General features: G+C 36.5%; 1 protein-coding gene across 5 annotated transcripts in view; it reads left to right on the top strand.

The window, feature by feature from the left end:
- The window catches only part of trim3b (tripartite motif containing 3b), a 71,148-nt gene extending 53,968 nt beyond the window's left edge, over window positions 1-17,180 (top strand). For 4 of the 5 annotated variants that reach the window (XM_049468934.1, XM_049468933.1, XM_049468930.1 and 1 more), the window contains 7 exons: window positions 2,616-2,719; window positions 2,856-3,023; window positions 4,144-4,312; window positions 9,267-9,326; window positions 9,717-9,787; window positions 10,389-10,529; window positions 12,772-17,180. In XM_049468934.1, the coding sequence (XP_049324891.1) occupies window positions 2,616-2,719; window positions 2,856-3,023; window positions 4,144-4,312; window positions 9,267-9,326; window positions 9,717-9,787; window positions 10,389-10,529; window positions 12,772-12,924 (866 nt within the window). In that variant the 3' untranslated portion in view covers window positions 12,925-17,180. The remainder of the gene's footprint in view (window positions 1-2,615; window positions 2,720-2,855; window positions 3,024-4,143; window positions 4,313-9,266; window positions 9,327-9,716; window positions 9,788-10,388; window positions 10,530-12,771) is intronic. The other variant, XM_049468935.1, reaches the window with a different exon arrangement.
- The last annotated feature ends 205 nt before the right edge of the window (window positions 17,181-17,385 follow it).

The raw sequence follows: 17,385 nt of genomic DNA, 5'->3' as shown, positions 1-17,385 counted from the left end.
GACAGGTGTTTTTCACACAAGTGATTAGTGAGAACAGGTGGCTTCAGGTCAGGTAACAAGTTGATTGGGAGTGTCTAACTGGTCTGTAAAAGCCAGAACTGCTAATGAATACTAAGGGATCAAATACTTATTTCACTCCATGAAATACAAATCAATTAATATATATTCCTTAGATTTATTTTCTGGATTTTCTTGTTAATATTCTGTCTCTACATGTAAGAATACATCTACCATTAAAAGTATAGAATGATCATGTCTTTATTAGTGGGCCAATGAAGAAAATCAGCAAGGGATCAAATACTTCTTGGACTCACTGTATATATATATATATATATATATATATATATATATATATATATATATACACATATACACATATACAGCTCTGGAAAAAAAATAAGAGACCACTTCAGTTTCTAAATCAGTTTCTCTGATTTTGCTATTTATAGGTAAAATTAAAATTGTTGTTTTATTCTATAAACTACGGACAACATTTGAGAAAATGAGAAATGGCTGAAATTACCAAAAAAGATGCAGAGCTTTCAGACCCTTAAATAATGCAAAGAAAACAAGTTCATACAAGTCATAAGTCTTAAACACTTCTTCACAGCTTTTGGATGACTTTATGCTTTACACTCCTGGTGCAAATGTTCAAGCAGTTCAGCTTGTTTTAATGGCTGGTGATCATCCATCTTCCTCTTGATTATATTCCAGTGGATTTCAATTTGGTAAAATCAAAGAAACTCATTATTTTTAGGTGGTCTCTTATTTCCCAGACAAATATAACATATATAATAATATAATAAAGTAAATACACATAACATGACTGGACTTCACTTATGAAGAAAGTTTGGCAAATAGTAAGCATTGAAAAGGCCGTTATTTAGGTTAGCTATTAGCGCAACAACATTGTTTAGCTAGCGAGTTTAACTATCTTAATGAACACCGTCTTAAATCATTGTAACATTGCCAACCATGTACCATTGTAAATTAGAATCTGTTCTTATTGGACTGCCTCTGTATGACGCCATAACAACACCTTGGCATCTGCATCTAGCTTATTAAATGCAACCAAACAGTAACAGCCTAGCATTTACTATGCAACTCTATAGCAGCTACCTAGCAACACTGTGGTTTACCGTGTATCACCTGTGATACCACAACAACCACTTAGCGACACAATAGCAACATCCAGCAGCACTGAATAGCCATTACCTAACAACCTTCACTTTAGCAACACCAGTACAGCCACCTGTGATATTATGCAAATCACCATTTAGCAACACTCTTGCAACCACTTTTATACCACTGCAACCACCATAGACATCTTCCAATAACACCTAGCAACCACTAAGCAGCATAGTAACAGAATAACAGATTTATGAGATTCGTGAGTAGGGGTGTGCCATATCATATCATACGCGATAATATTGTCAACATTTTTGAATATGGTGAACGATATTATACTCTAAAAGTCACAAAAGACTTTCGGAGCCAGTCCAGCTCCACAGACAGACTCCGAAAGTCTTTTGTCCCTCAGGCCATAAGACTTTTCAACTCATCTCAGCACAGCAAACTAAAGACTCTGTGACACTTTTTCACTCTGGTAACTCTGGCCACACCATGGCCACACCCTCAGCTATGGACACACCCTCAGACTTGCTGATTTGTTTAACACTATTTTTACAGTTCTACCCTATTTTGCACTAGTAGTTTATTCACTAGTTCATTCATCTACTGTTTACGTTTCTTTTGCATTGCTGAATTTAAATCATTATATAACTGTTTATTTGCACTTTCTGTATCGCTGACATCAGTTATCCTCACTTTATGCACATCAACTGGTGTTCACTGTCTATTCTATCTATCTATCTATCTATCTATCTATCTATCTATCTATCTATCTATCTATCTATCTATCTATCTATCTATCTATCTATCTATCTATCTATCTATCTACCTCTCTATCTATCTACCTACCTCTCTATCTATCTACCTACCTACCTACCTATCTACCTCTCTATCTATCTACCTCTCTATCTATCTACCTCTCTATCTATCTACCTCTCTATCTATCTACCTCTCTATCTATCTACCTCTCTATCTATCTACCTCTCTATCTATCTACCTCTCTCTCTATCTCTCTATCTCTCTATCTCTCTATCTATCACCCCCAATTATTACACCAGGGTACTACTTTTTTCACACTGTTTTCATGTTCCATTATATATCTACTAGAGACTAGATTATATCTGTCCGGTATCATTTATTTTCCTTTAATCCTGGATATATGGAGAGATTTAGAGTGCATTATAAGTCATCATGACATTCTGGATCATTGACTTCTGTTACAAATCTGATCAAATTCTTGTATTTTTTTGTATATCTCAGGTAGGGGTGTAACATAAATCGTATGCAATAATAAAATGAAATTTTCATTTTGTTGCAGTAGTGTATTCTTGAAATAAAAATAAATAATAATAATTTATATCGCCAAGAGTATCGTTATCGCGATAATACCATGAAATATCGTGATGTTATTTTAGTGCCATATCGCCCACCCCTATTCGTGAGTTTATTTTCAGTGACGTTTTGTTTGTGTTTGTGCATCACAGGCACAAGAGGAAGGGAGAAGGGAGAGTTCACTAATCTACAAGGCATCTCCACCTCCAGCAGTGGCAGAGTGGTAGTTGCAGATAGCAACAACCAGTGTATACAGGTGGGTCTGTTTCATTAGTAACGAATCTACGAGGATTCATAATTTGGTAAAATGTAGAGAAACGTGAAGCAAATCTTTACAGATAGATACTTTGACTGCTGGCTCCTAATATCGCTGTACTTTCCTCTGTGTGCAGGTGTTTACTAATGACGGGCAGTTTAAACTAAGGTTTGGAGCACGTGGTCGCTCCCCAGGGCAGCTGCAGAGGCCAACAGGAGTGACTGTAGACATGAATGGAGACATCATAGTGGCAGACTATGACAACCGATGGATAAGCATCTTCTCCTCAGATGGGAAGTTTAAGGTAGGACAAGTGAATTGAGTGACTAACCGACTTTGTCCACTGATCATTGCAGCCATAACTGATGAAAAGGATGAGAAATCAGACAGAACCTGTATAATACAGCTCTAGAAAATAAAGAGGTTACTTAAAATTTAGTTTCTTTGATTTTACCAATTTGAAAACCGATATAATATAATCAAGAGGAAGATGGATGATCACAAACCATCAAACCACCAAACTGAACTGCTTGAATTTTTGCACCAGGAGTAAAGCAGCATAAAGTTATCCAAAAGCAGTGTGTAAGACTGGTGGAGGAGAACATGATGCCAAGATGCATGAAAAAAAACTGTGATTAAAAACCAGGGGTATTCCACCAAATATTAATTTCTGAACTCTATAAAACTTTATAAATATTAACTTGTTTTCTTTGCATTATTTGAGGTCTGAAGCTAAAGCCCTGCATCTTTTTTTGTTATATCAGCCATTTCTCATTTTCTGTAAATAAATGCTTTAAATGACAATATTTTTATTTGGAATTTGGGAGAAATGTTGTCTGTAGTTTATAGAATAAAACAACAATGTTCATTTTACTCAAACATAAACCTATAAATAGCAAAATCAGAGAAACTGATTCAGAAACTGTGAAGTGGTCTCTTAATTTGTTTTCATAGTTGTATATGTATATATATATATATGTTAAAGTTAATATAAAAAATAAAATAAAATAAAAAAGCTGCTGGTATAGCTAAAGCATATATAACTAATTACAGATTTTTTTAATGTCTTACCTGCTGTAAATGTCTGTGGTTAAGTTTGATCTTTCTCAATTCATACTAAAATGCATGCATTGGATTTAACATCCAAATTGTGCACTTTATATCCAGCAAGGATTAATTAATGAATTCCTGAGCCTCATATCATATTTCATTTCTGCTATTTGGATGAAGGAGCAATCATTGAAGAAGTTTCTCCAGTTAGAGAAAGGGGCAATGTAGAGAATCAAGATCTTTAAACCGTCTTACCTTTGATAAAATTAAAACACTTTTATTGCTTTATTATGTTTGTAAGTAAGTGTGTGTTTTCTGTACCCTCTTGTTAGCGTTAGCTGCATCCCACTGACCCTGGCTTTCTCTGTGTGCAGAATAAGATCGGGGCGGGGAGGCTGATGGGCCCAAAGGGTGTTGCTGTGGACCGAAACGGCCACATCATCGCAGTGGATAACAAAGCCTGCTGTGTCTTCATCTTTCAGTCGAATGGAAAACTGGTCACCAAATTCGGGGCCAGGGGCACCTCAGACAGACAGTTTGCAGGTACTGGGACTGAAATGATTAGTGAATGAGCACAGATTACAAGTGTGCTGTGTGTGAGGTTTAATGTTGCAGTTCTTAGCAGTTTTTTCCAGTGTGTAGGTGTGGGCACGTTGTTTGATGGTTGGTTCACTCCCCCTGCTGTGTGCTGTAATGACTGCTTGTTCTCTAACAACCAGCCTTATTCACAGAGCAGTTCCACACAAAGTTTGATCTGCTTATGCCTGAATTTAAGCTGCACAGCAAAGAAAATAAGACAAGGTCCAAAAAAAACCTTCAGATGCACATTTGGATATGATGTATTGAGCTAAACAATTTATTTACTAAACAAGGCAGGATTATGTTATATTCTGGATCTTTGTGAAGCATTAGTGGGGATCAGTGTTCTTCAGATATTGTTTGTATTGAATGTTAAGTATGGTCAAAATGGGAATGCTGAATTTGCCTAAATTAGGCCCAATGGCCCCATACCCCTCTGTTTTGCACTTTTTACGAAGGTAGGGTGTCTCGATCCTAATATAATTTATAATTTAACCCTTGTGTGGTGTTCGGGTCTGTGGGACCCGTTTTCATTTTTCATCAAATGATACCAAAAAATATATTTTTTCTAACTCAAACTCATTGGCATTGGCTCATTTTTTGTGAAAAACATATATCAAAACACATTTTCGATAAACACACACTGTACACCCCCCCCCCCCCCCACACACACATTTATATTACATACAGTATGTTTGGCCAAGGGCTAATAAACATTGCTTCATTTGTAAATTTGAAACTAAACAAATTTTCTACTCATATCTTGAGTTTAATTCATTTTCTTTTACATTTTATTAAAAAACTAATAAAAAAAGAGTAGCACTTTTTGAAAGAAGTGTAACATAAGAAAGTTAAAGGGCAAATATTAACCATGTAAGCTGTTTATATTGCTTGCAATTTAGGTGGAACAAGCATGTGTAAAGCATTTTACTGTAAAATTGCTTAATTTTGCTGAATTAAATACAAGTAACAAAGTAAACGAGTAACAAAAATATGAACACCACACAAGGGTTAATAGCTTGTTTAATCACCATAGAATAGGACACACTGCAGAGGCCATGCATGTTATCTGAAGTCACCATGCTCTGTGCCATCTGTTAATTAGAGGAGAATGAACTCTACACCATTACAATTGCTTTCAAAAGCCCTAAAGGATCCAGTGTCTACAGTGCCTACTTTAAGACATAAAATTTATGGTTGATCATTTCAATGGCCAGATTTACCCAGGCTTCAGTTCCAATGTGTAAAACATTCCCTGTCCTTCTTCTCTGATCCTCAAATATACATACAGTGACTTACAGTGAATAAGTATTTATACTCCTTAAACTTTTTCACATTTTGTCACCTTTAAACCACAAACTGATACACCACCACAAAGTATCACATCATTTTGAAGTGAAATGAATGGTTGGAATGGTTTTCAGATTTTTAATCAAATTAAAATCGGAAAAGTATTTAACCCTTCATATTAGGGGTGTCACGATTCTATAAATCCTCGATTCGATTTTATTTCCGATTTTTATTTCCGATTTTAAGGGTCACGATTCGATTCGATTCTCGATTTTCTCTTTTTTTTTTTTTTTTTTTTTTTTTTTTTTTTTACAGCAGGGAGGCCTATGTCAGTTTTAGATTAGTCTATGGTCAGTCATTGGTTGGATTCATAAGACATTAAGACTTTTTCGGTCTCTGAGAATGAGAAGTTTTGTTCTTTAATAAAGATATATTATTAACTTTATCTGAGAGAAAGATGCTCCTTAAGGTACCAAAACTATTAACATATTTGAGGCTAGACAAAACAACTGTTATTTTTATATTTTCTTTAAGTTTTTCTTTAAGAAGATGAGAATGTCCACATTCTCTGACTTCGAGGCTCGAGACCATGAAATAATTATGATCGATTTCGATAAAATATCGAAATCGTGACACCCCTACTTCATATCAATACTTAGTACCTTCTGCTGCAATTTGGTGTATGTTTTTACCAGCTTTGCGCTTCTAGGAACTGAGATTTTTGCCAATTCTTCTTTACAAACCAGCTCAAGTTCAGGCAGGTTGGATGGAGAGCGTCTGTGAACAGCAGTGTTTATGTCTTGCTACAGAAGCTCATACCTGTCAAGTCTCCCGTTTTGGCCGGGAAACTACCGTATTTTACTCCTCTTTCCCGCCGTCCTCCCGTATTAGTATTTTCCCGTAAATTTCCCGTATTATATTAAGATTAAAAAATATATATTATTGAGGATACAGGGCATTGACCGCTCTGTGTCTCTTAACCAATCGTGGAGCCGGTTCAAGGAGAAAGTCCCGCCTTTCAGGAGAAACAGCCAATCAGCTTGCAAAGGAGGGTCAGTGTGGGGAAGCCCCGCCCCTGTCGCTGTGAGTTCAGGCAGCTAGTCGGAGCTGCTGATGTTAAAACATATCTGGATATTCAGCGATTTTTTTTAAAGAAAGGTAACGGTTGGCTAATCATGCAAAACTGTGATGAGACTTTTCTGATAGCTGCTTAAAAATACTCGTCTCCAAAATAAAACACACAGATTAAACCTTTTAAAATAAAAAGATTACAGCTTGTGACTCAGTTTAACTAGAAATGTGGAGAGGACTGAAATTAACTGAACTGATCAGGGCTGGAGTGATCAAAAGAAAGAAGTATTAATTAAAAATTATTAATTGTGTAGGCCACTTAGGACTAATTTTTACTGATGGAATATATCTGGTCCATGTCCTTTTAGTAAAAGCTCATAATACTATTTTTAGGTCACCTACATTCATTTTGCAGAATTTGTGCACCCTTTGTTCAATTTTAAATCTATTAAATAAATAAATAAATATATCATATAAAAGAGTGCATTTATTACAAAAAAGACATGAAATCTTAACTTTTTTATATCTAGAAAAGGATTTTTAATTTGGCTGTATTAAAAGAATGACATATGTAGGAATGTCCACAACATTTCAGATTCTGATAATCTAATTGTAGTGTGTACGTGGTTCACATGTGGTTATTTTCGATTTTTTGTAAACGTGTCTTAAAATGTAAGGGATACTGAACCTTCGTTGGGCTGGTGGGACGGCTTTAAGCGGACAGAGGAAAATATCCCTTATTTTTAAATCTAAAACTTGACAGGTATGCAGAAGCTCAATGTAATTTATGATAGGATTAATTTCAAATTATGAATTTTCATCCCAGTCTTAAGTCTTTGCAGCACACCTGAACAGTAATTTCTGCAGTTCCTTCAGAGTGACCATGGGCCTCGGTTTTGGTGGACAGCCATGTTTTGGCTGATTTGCAGTTTTTTTTCCATTTTTAGATGATTAATTGAACAGTTCTCCTTGGGATGCTCAAAGCTTGGGATATTTTTTTATAACCTAACCCTGCTTTTGGCGGAACGGTGGCTTAGTGGTTAGCACGTTTGCCTCCCAGCTCTGGGGTCTTGGGTTCAAGTCCCTATCTGGGTGGAGCTTTCATGTTCTCCCTGTGTCTGCGTGGGTTTCCTCTGGGGACTCCGGTTTCCTCCCACAGTCCAAAAACATGGAGATCAGGTAAATTGGATACTCTAAATTGCCCCGAAAAAATGAATACTCTGAATTGATCCGGTGTGTAAGTGTGTGGTATGTATGTAAGTTTGTGTGTGTGTAAAATGTGTGTAAATGTATGCATGACTGTGTGCCCAGATATGGATTGGTACTCTGTCCTGGGTAAATGCTGTAGTGCTGGATGCAGTCCTCCAGGTGGACGGTTGTTTCCGGTTGAGAGTACGCTGTGCGCTATTATTGGCTGCCGCTTCTCACCGGTGTGTGGATGTAATGTGCTTGTGTGTAAAATGTGTAAATTGTAAAGCGTCCTTGAAAGCGTTTCTAGAAAGGCGCTATATAAGTTGAACTTCATTCATTCATTCATTCATTTAAACGTCTCCACAACTTTATCTTGGACCTGTTCCTTGGTCTTCATGATGCTGTTTATTCACTAGTGTCCTCTAGCAAACCACGGTGGCCTTCACAGAACAGGTGTTTATATTTATACTGAGACTAAATTACACACAGCTGGACACTAAGTCACTAAGTGACTAAGTGACTTTTTTGATTGCACTGGATTTAATGTAGTAGTTTTAGAGTAAGGGAGCTGAATAGTCTTGCATATTTTTTATTTGATTAAAATATGTATATATTTTGTTCCGCTTCACTTTCTATTAAATGATATTTCAATTTATTTTTTGGTTGTAAGGTGACAAAATGTAAAAAAAAAAAAGTTCATAGTATACATCATATATTTCTGTAAAATTATAAGAATTATAAATTATTCATAAATTTAACCTGTCAGTTTCCACTGTGAGGAACATAGTAAGGAAATGGAAGAGCACAGGGACAGTTCTTGTTAAGCCCAGAAGTGGCAGGCCGAGAAAAATATCAGAAAGGCAGAGAAGAAGAATGGTGAGAACAGTGAAGAACAGAGAAAGGTTTTCAACCCAGGGCCTTCTCACTGTAAGACCTGTGTTGCTTTGAATGGAGAGCACATTATAGTATATTTAAGTATAGTATATTAAATATCTCAAGCCTTTCCCTACATTTGCCAGCATTTATTTTAAATCCCAGCCTTCCTGCTAATCCATTTTTATTTGATGTTCTTTCCTGCTACCTTTACCTTTTTTTAACCCTGACTGTTTACGATTCATGATCCTGAATAAGCGCATGCAGCATGCTTGCTGCCCTCTTGCACCACCTAAAATCTTTTTCTAAAAGGTGTGAGACAGGTTTTTCTCAGAGACAGGGGTGTTTGGGGTGTAGGTTCTAAATGCAAGCTACTTCACTGGCTTTTCTTCATGCAGTCCGTTCATCTCCTTGCTCTGCTTTTATTTCTTTCATTTATTTTTTGCCTCTCATATCTGACCTTGTTTGTGTTTTTGTCCCCTATTCCTTTTAGAAAAAAGTGGTGTAAACTTTGCACTGGAGCAAAAGCTTAGTAAATCTGGCCCTGGGTTCAGTAAGTATGGAGCACACAATATTGAGTATTGGGCCTGACATTGGTCCCCTAACAGTACTAGAATTATTGTGGTATAATCATGTTAATCTTGTTAATGGAATCAGTTTATAAATGTTATGTCTCTTATTTATATGTGATTATGGGCACTGTCAGAAAAAAAAAAATCTGTGACATTATTCTGATGTACAAACAAAAAAAATAATCAGTCAGTATATTTAAAGGTCTTTAAATCAACTAAGCTACTAAAAAATGATTTGTTGATTTTTGCTCCAAAAATGATTCAAATGTGAATGATATCACCCAGAGAATCCTGTTCCTGTCAGATAATGTACATCAGCTCTCATGTTTCTTTTCTTTCTGCCTTTTTCTGCCTCTTCTGTCTCTTTTCAGGTCCTCACTTTGTGGCTGTGAACAACAAAAATGAGATCATAGTGACGGACTTCCATAACCATTCTGTTAAAGTAAGCTTGATTAATGCTTATGTAGATATGGATGCACAATACTGGCCAAAACTAACATTACAATACTTTTATTCTGTGATATGTATAGTAGGGGTGGGCAATATTATATCGTATACAATATATCGTGACACAGAAATATCATGATATTAAAAATCCATATCGTGATAATAGGGCTGTTCTGTCTTAAAAGTAGTCTATTATTCACTGTGAAGCTTTAGGTGTATTTATTGTATAATATAAGTTTTACTTTGCAGTTTATATGCATGCACTAAATATTCTGCAATATTATTTGCTGCATTATATTATTTTATGCTATATTATTTATTTTGCCACATTATGATTATACTGTTAAACTATTATACTATATTCCTGAAATTAATGAATTATTTTAGTTTTCCTATATCACCAAGTATATAGTTATCTCAAAAATACCCTGAAATATCGTGATATTATTTTAGAGCCATATCGCCCACCCCTAATGTATAGTATCCGTATGTATTTATGGGCAGATACAATATAATAAGGTCCATCCCTCTATTGTTCAAATGAGTGCTTATGGTTTAATGTGCTATAGTTAAATAAATCTCTGCTCCTTTTCCAGGTGTTCAGTGCCGACGGAGAGTTCCTCTTTAAGTTCGGCTCTCACGGTGAAGGAAATGGCCAGTTTAATGCACCAACAGGAGTAGCTGTGGATGCTAATGGCAACATCATTGTAGCAGACTGGGGCAACAGCAGGATACAGGTATCAACACACATATATTTATATATTTTTAATTGGAGATCATCATATCTGCTCTTGGTTCAAATTTGGTCAGATTATAATTAGGCATGTTCCCAATTCGATCACCTGATCAGAAATCAGGACTGATCACGTATTTTGTAAAGGATAGGAATCGGGTATAAAAGATCCACATGTTACTCCACGAGCACACCTCAGGCGACTCTGTTTGTGGCGTGCTTGCAGAAATGGCTTCTTTTGCATCACTCTCCCATACAGCTTCTCCTTGTGTAAAGTGTGCTGTATTGTTGACCGATGCACAGTGACACCATCTGCAGCAAGATGATGCTGCAGCTCTTTGGAGGTGGTCTGTGGATTGTCCTTGACTGTTCTCACCATTCTTCTTCTCTGCCTTTCTGATATTTTTCTTGGCCTGCCACTTCTGGGCTTAACAAGAACTGTCCCTGTGCTCTTCCATTTCCTTACTATGTTCCTCACAGTGGAAACTGACAGGTTAAATCTCTGAGACAACTTTTTGTATCCTTCCCCTGAACAACTATGTTGAACAATCTTTGTTTTTAGATCATTTGAGAGTTGTTTTGATGAGCCCATGATGCCACTCTTCAGAGGAGATTCAAATAGGAGAACAACTTGCAATTGGCCACCTTAAATACCTTTTCTCATGATTGGATACACCTGGCTATGAAGTTCAAAGCTCAATGAGGTTACCAAACCAATTTTTTGTGCTTCAGTAAGTCAGTAAAAAGCAGTTAGGAGTATTCAAATCAATAAAATGATAAGGGTGCCCATACTTTTGCACCGGTCAAACATTTTCTGTTAGTACAATAAACCTCATTTCAATCCTGAAATATTACTGTGTCCATCAGTTATTAGATATATCAAACTGAAATGGCTGTTACAAACACCCAAATATTTAGAACTAAAAATGATTAAGATTAATAGGGGTGCCCAAACTTTTTCATATGACTGTATGCAGCTACACTAGCATTTATTTCCTCCGTTAAAGCTCTGTTAAACTCACATTACAATATTCTCATTTAAAGCTCCACTAGGTAGGATTGAGATTTTGTGCTCGTGGGCTCCCCCTACAGTTGTAGAGTGTAATAAATCTTTCAGGCGGATTAGTTTCTCGTTTTCTGGCTTTCACAGACATATTCGGTCTCTTTCCAGCTTCTGCCAGAGTGTCTGTATGTTAGTTTGTAAAGAATGAACCAGTAGTCCTTGTAGAACTGTTAGAACTAAAGGTCGGAAAGCAGGTCGCAGTTCTCGCGAGCGTTGGACGCGGCCACCTCGGAAAACTTACAGATTCTGGTTTGAGCTCAGAGGAGCTCCGGCACAGACACGAGAGCACCGCTATTCTCCTATTACACCTCAATGCAGCGCTGCAGTGAGTTTCAGGCTGTAATTTTACTTCTTTAAAAAGATCAAAAATCAAGGAAATCCTACCTAGTGGGGCTTTAAAACACATATAACTTCACTGTATTGTCATATAGTTTAATATGCAGTAGATGAAAAAGTTTGGCTCCCCTGATCATTTTAAAATATATATTATATATATATTTTTTATTTTAAACAAGGTGCATAAATCTAGGCACCCTTGTCGTTTTATTGATTTGAATACATTTAGCACTATTTATTGGGACACAAAAGCTCATTGACCCTTGACCAACATACACAGGCGAATCCAATTATGAAAAAGGGTTAAGTTGGCCAATTTCCACCTTTTCTCCAAGTTTTTTCTCTTTGCATCTTCTCTGAAGAGTGGCAAAGCACGTTTAGAAGCCAGCTTCATTTTGGAATAAGGTGCTGTGGATGTTTTGTAAAGAGATATGATCCAAAATACCTTCAACTAGAAGTCAGACTCTTATTGGAAACTATAGAAAGTGTTTAGAGGCTGTTATTTCTGCAAAAGAAGGATCTGCTAAATATTGATGTATTTTATTTGTTGGGGTGCCCAAATTTATGCACCTGCCTAATTTTGTTTAAAGAATTAATGCACACTTTCAGTAAATCCTATAAACTGAAATTAAAGAAAAATCTTGAAAAAAAAAATCAGGGGTTGCCAAATCTTTTCATACCACTGTATGTTCACTTGGACATTACCCAGACATGTCACTTGGGAGCTGCAGAATAAACTCCAGGTCATGTGTTTGTTACTGCAGATACTTCTGTAACTTTAATGTACTTTTACAATAGGGCTTTCAGTTCCCCAAAACTAACTTTGTCTTTTTTCTGCTTTCTGAAGGTGTTCGACTGCTCAGGGTCCTTCCTGTCCTACATCAACACGAGTGCAGACCCTCTGTATGGGCCTCAGGGTCTGGCCCTCACCTCGGATGGTCACGTGGTGGTGGCTGACTCGGGAAACCACTGCTTTAAGGTGTATCGTTACCTGCAGTAGCGCCGGGGCCGGCGTGCAGGAGCCGCCTCCACCTCTCCTGCTTTCCCTCTCGTCAAACCCTGTTTTGCACATTCATTTCGGCTCGGAACTCTCAACCCAACCCCAGCGGAGAACGAACGGAAAGCACGAGAGCACTTTCCCCCCCCTTCCTTCTTCTAATGATGCTGTGCCCCCTTCCTCCTCTCCCCCAAAGAAAGCTAAAAATACCAGAGTGAGTGAACTGTTGTTATTGGTAGTATTTGGTCCTGACCTTATGATTGTTTGGGAGGGGGCGGCAGATAATCATATTGAAAAGCACAGATGTTTTACAGTAATCACTAACCTCTAACTCCAGAGGTCAACGTTAAATTAAAAGTTTGAGTTGTATATATTTCACTGAGCGAATTGTTGGTTTCTTTTTGTTATGATTTTTTTTTTTAAACGAGTGTCTTAACCTTGTTGAAGAGTCACTAGTTTTTTAGGTGGGTTTGGGCTTAGAACGAAAGTAAAGCCTCTGTACCAGCTTCCTATTCTTCACTCTCTCTCCTTCAGAACGGAGTCACACTGTCTGTCCTTCGACTGCAACACCACGTGGGTTTTCTGACTGTGTATTTGTATCTATAACGCATATCCGTGAACCTGTAAATATGCATATGTGTGTATATATCTGAGAATATATATGTATATGTAACCTGTACATGTAGCGTTTTTTGGCTTCTTCTCAGCATATGTATTATTATGTATGACGTCACTGTTTACCACTGGTCTGTCGCAACCCCTCGGCTGTACAGAGCTAGTGCTTAGAGTAGCTTTCTTGCAATCTGGGCACCTAGAGCGTACTGCTGTATTACCAGTGAGCTTCGAAGTCACAGCACACTCCTCACGGTCTTTGGAAAAGCTCAAAACACAGAGCCAAAAAAGGATTTAATTTTATTTTTCTGGGGTTCTTTTTTTCCAAATTTTTATTTTTCTATTTTGTCAGCCTGTGTTCTGTGTGGGGGTTCTCCTATTCAAAAAAAAAAGAAAAACCTGTGGAGAAATATATATAAAAAAAAAACTTAAAAGACATATATATTGTGTCAGTCAATTCTCTATAGACATATAGCCACTATTGGTGCTGTTCCACTGTATGGTACCTATACTGCTTAATTTGTCTTAATTTGCTTTTTCATCAGGCAAATTTGGTACCTGTTACCTGAACCCGCGTCGTTTTTAGTACGTGCTCTAGGCCTGTCCCAAAAAATCTGATCTGAGTGATTGCAAGAGTGAATGCAAGAGCCCTCAGAATTCTACCAATGAAGTGTGGAGCTACTTTGAGTTTTTTAATGGTTAAAAATAGTGATTTCTTTGCGTAGGTAATGCTATGCCCCTATCTCTAGTATTGTAAGGCTGTTGGGGCATCTGCTAAAATCACTGTATTTGGGAATGCTGGAGGAGAATGGAGGTGGGCAATTTAACAAACGTTTGGACTCGTTATCAAGTTTCATTTCATTTCACACTGGAGTTCTCCTTTAAAAGTCATTGCTTTTTAAAGGGTGCAGTTGTTATTGTTTTTTTTAAACTAGGGGCATAACATTACATTAATATTGTTCATTATAATAATTTTTAGGTAACACTTTCTATGAATGTCATCTCTATAAGACTATAAACATCTTCGTAACACATTATAATTAACATATTTATAAAACTCTATAATTCATCATAGCCATGTTTATTATGCATCATGAACTGTGATTATAATGCATTAATAGCTGTGTTTATAACATGTTATACGTCAATACCAAAAAAGTCAGTCCCAGCTTGTAGACTTGTATCATGACTAAAAAATCTTCCAACTTATAAACACACCCTCAGTAATCCTAGAAATATATGTTTAACCACTCATGAATTATACTTGTCTTGAATATAATATTAGTTATAGTCAATTATAATGTATTATAACAGGTCTTTGTGCGCTCTAAGTAAAGTGACAGACTTCCATTGTAGGACTAGATTATTAACGATAGATATAAACTATTTTAACATGTATATTATAAGAGTAGCTTATAATGTATTATGATCACAAGTCATAATGCTTAATAAACATGGCTATAGTGGGTTATGCATTTTTATAAATATTTATAGCCATGGTCATAATGCCTTATGAATGCATTATAATATATTATGATAGTAGTTATAGAGCCTAATAAAGAAGACATTCATAGGAAGTGTTACCATTCTTTATTATTTCTGGGACAATATAAACAAAAACAAAAAGATTCTATGGTTGCTCAATGTTCCAAGCGAGCCAAGTAGGGACTAAAATATAATGCAGAGCACTGATTGGCCAGAGCGAATAGTCATTCAAACACAGTGTTGGTGTTTTGCAATGTCGCCAGCTATAGTACATTTCAGTGGGGTTATGGAAAATGAACAAGGTACCAGAACACAAGTAGACTCAAGTAGAGTAGAAACTATGCAGTGGAAAAACACCATATGCTAATTTCCTGTACTGTCAGGTCCATGTTAGGTACTGTACTTAAGCAAAATTTAAAGAAACTATTTTTAGTTTAGAGATAGAACGATCAATCGTCTGTGTATCGGCCGATTTTCAGCCAAAATATTAAATAATGCTACTGTGCTGTTTAAAAAATCTAATTACAGTAATATTTTAAGGACAATTTAGGCCAAGATAGGATAGGCCTTCATAGGGTTGCTAAATCACGTGGCCGTGCTTGAACCGTCAATTACCGCTTGCGGCTATATTTATTATTATTATTCTTTTTCTCAAATTTGTACACAAGGTACAGTAGGACTTTGCAGATCATTTCTGATGATCAAATTAACAGATCATTTATTTTCTTCCCACTTTAAGTTCTACAGTGCAGTTCTGAATGGATAATCACAGACTGGAGCTGAGCTGTAGTGTTAGATTATTGTTAACTTTTTATTATATTTAATGGTAATTAACAGTAGGCTATTTTAAGCAGTGAGGTGGCATTGAGATGTTGGGATACCCTTTTCTGTGATATTGACATTGTTTAAGTAAACAAAATCATAATTTAAAAAATGTAACTATTTACATATATATCTTTCTCCTGAAATCTGTTTAATTTGATGAGTAAATTAGTTCCGTTTATTTACAGTCAGGTTAGATTCCCAGTGTTTGCTTACAGGTGGCTGTTATAAGACGGAGCTATAGCAATTTATAGTATCTGTGTGGCTCAGAGTTGCCAGGTTCGCGGTTTTCCGGCCAAACTGGGCTTGTTTGAAAATCCAGTCGCGGGTGAAAATTCAAGGGTGGCGGGATGCGTTTTTTGGGCTACTTAAAAAAAAAATGATTTAAGTAAAAATCATTTTTTGACTAATTATGTTACTATTAAATGTTCTTGACTGGGATATAAACTGTTTTAAAATAACTAATAAAACATAAAACACTAAGGTTACAAAATTATTAATGAAAGATAAATATCAATACTGATAATAAATCCCTTATAAACAAAATACTAAGTCTTACACACATCACATAGTTGTTCAGTCTTTTGCTTCAAACGTCTGACAGACATATTTCGGGCTAGTTAAGCTTCTAAAGGGCGGGTTTTAGACTGACTTTGGGCTGGATATTTTTGTTGGACCTGGCAACCCTGGTGTGGCTTTAATTTGGCGTTTCGCCCCACCCAAGATCGGTATCAGCGATCAGCCGATCGAGCTGAAAGAAATCAGAACCAAAAACACAGATCGGTCCGTCTCTAATTATTACTGTCCAGATACTTATGGATCGGACTGTATACAGAATTCTATCTTTCTTTGTACATAATCATGTTCATTTCTGCTACCAGTGGGTCATTGTGATTTCAGTGTGGCATAGAAAATGCCATGTTTTTATCAGTATTTCATATATTTTTTTAATTTATTTGATGTTTTGTAAAAAAAAAAAAGTCTCGATTCTCTGATTTGTGCGTTTTTAGAAGTGCCCTGCACGATCCCCACCAGCCAAAGCTCTCAGAACCGTCTTTCTCTTTTCTGTTTTCTCCTGAAGGCCTCTTCTGTGTGTGTGTGTGTATGTGTGTGTGTGTCATAGATCTAAATTGTCTGTTACACTATGAGAGAGGTATATATGAAGGGTGGGTTGTGGCTGAGCTGGTGAAGGTCTGTCTCTGTGTCCGTGCGAGAATTCTGCATGATAATGAGGATTTACCAGCAGTCGGGACATTATCTACTGCACCAGTGAAGTACTTGTAATGCTGTATCATCTTCGGCCAGTCATTAAAACAGTTTTCTATTATACAGTTTGGTGACACCTGCTGAGTGTGAATGGTATTTACTTGCTAATCACATTTACTCCTCTTAGGTCCATCATACTGATGCCTCTGAGCAGAGGATCCCAGTTCCTTAGTTTCCAGTAACACCAGAGGTGGAAAAAATACTGAAAAATTGTAATTAAGTAAAAGTATCTTTACTTTGCTAACATTCTACTCAAATAAAAAAAGTACCCATCTAAAA

The sequence above is a fragment of the Astyanax mexicanus genome, chromosome 20, assembly GCF_023375975.1.
Source record: "Astyanax mexicanus isolate ESR-SI-001 chromosome 20, AstMex3_surface, whole genome shotgun sequence".
NCBI lineage: Eukaryota > Metazoa > Chordata > Actinopteri > Characiformes > Acestrorhamphidae > Astyanax > Astyanax mexicanus.
This window is presented reverse-complemented; position numbering and strand designations above follow the sequence as displayed.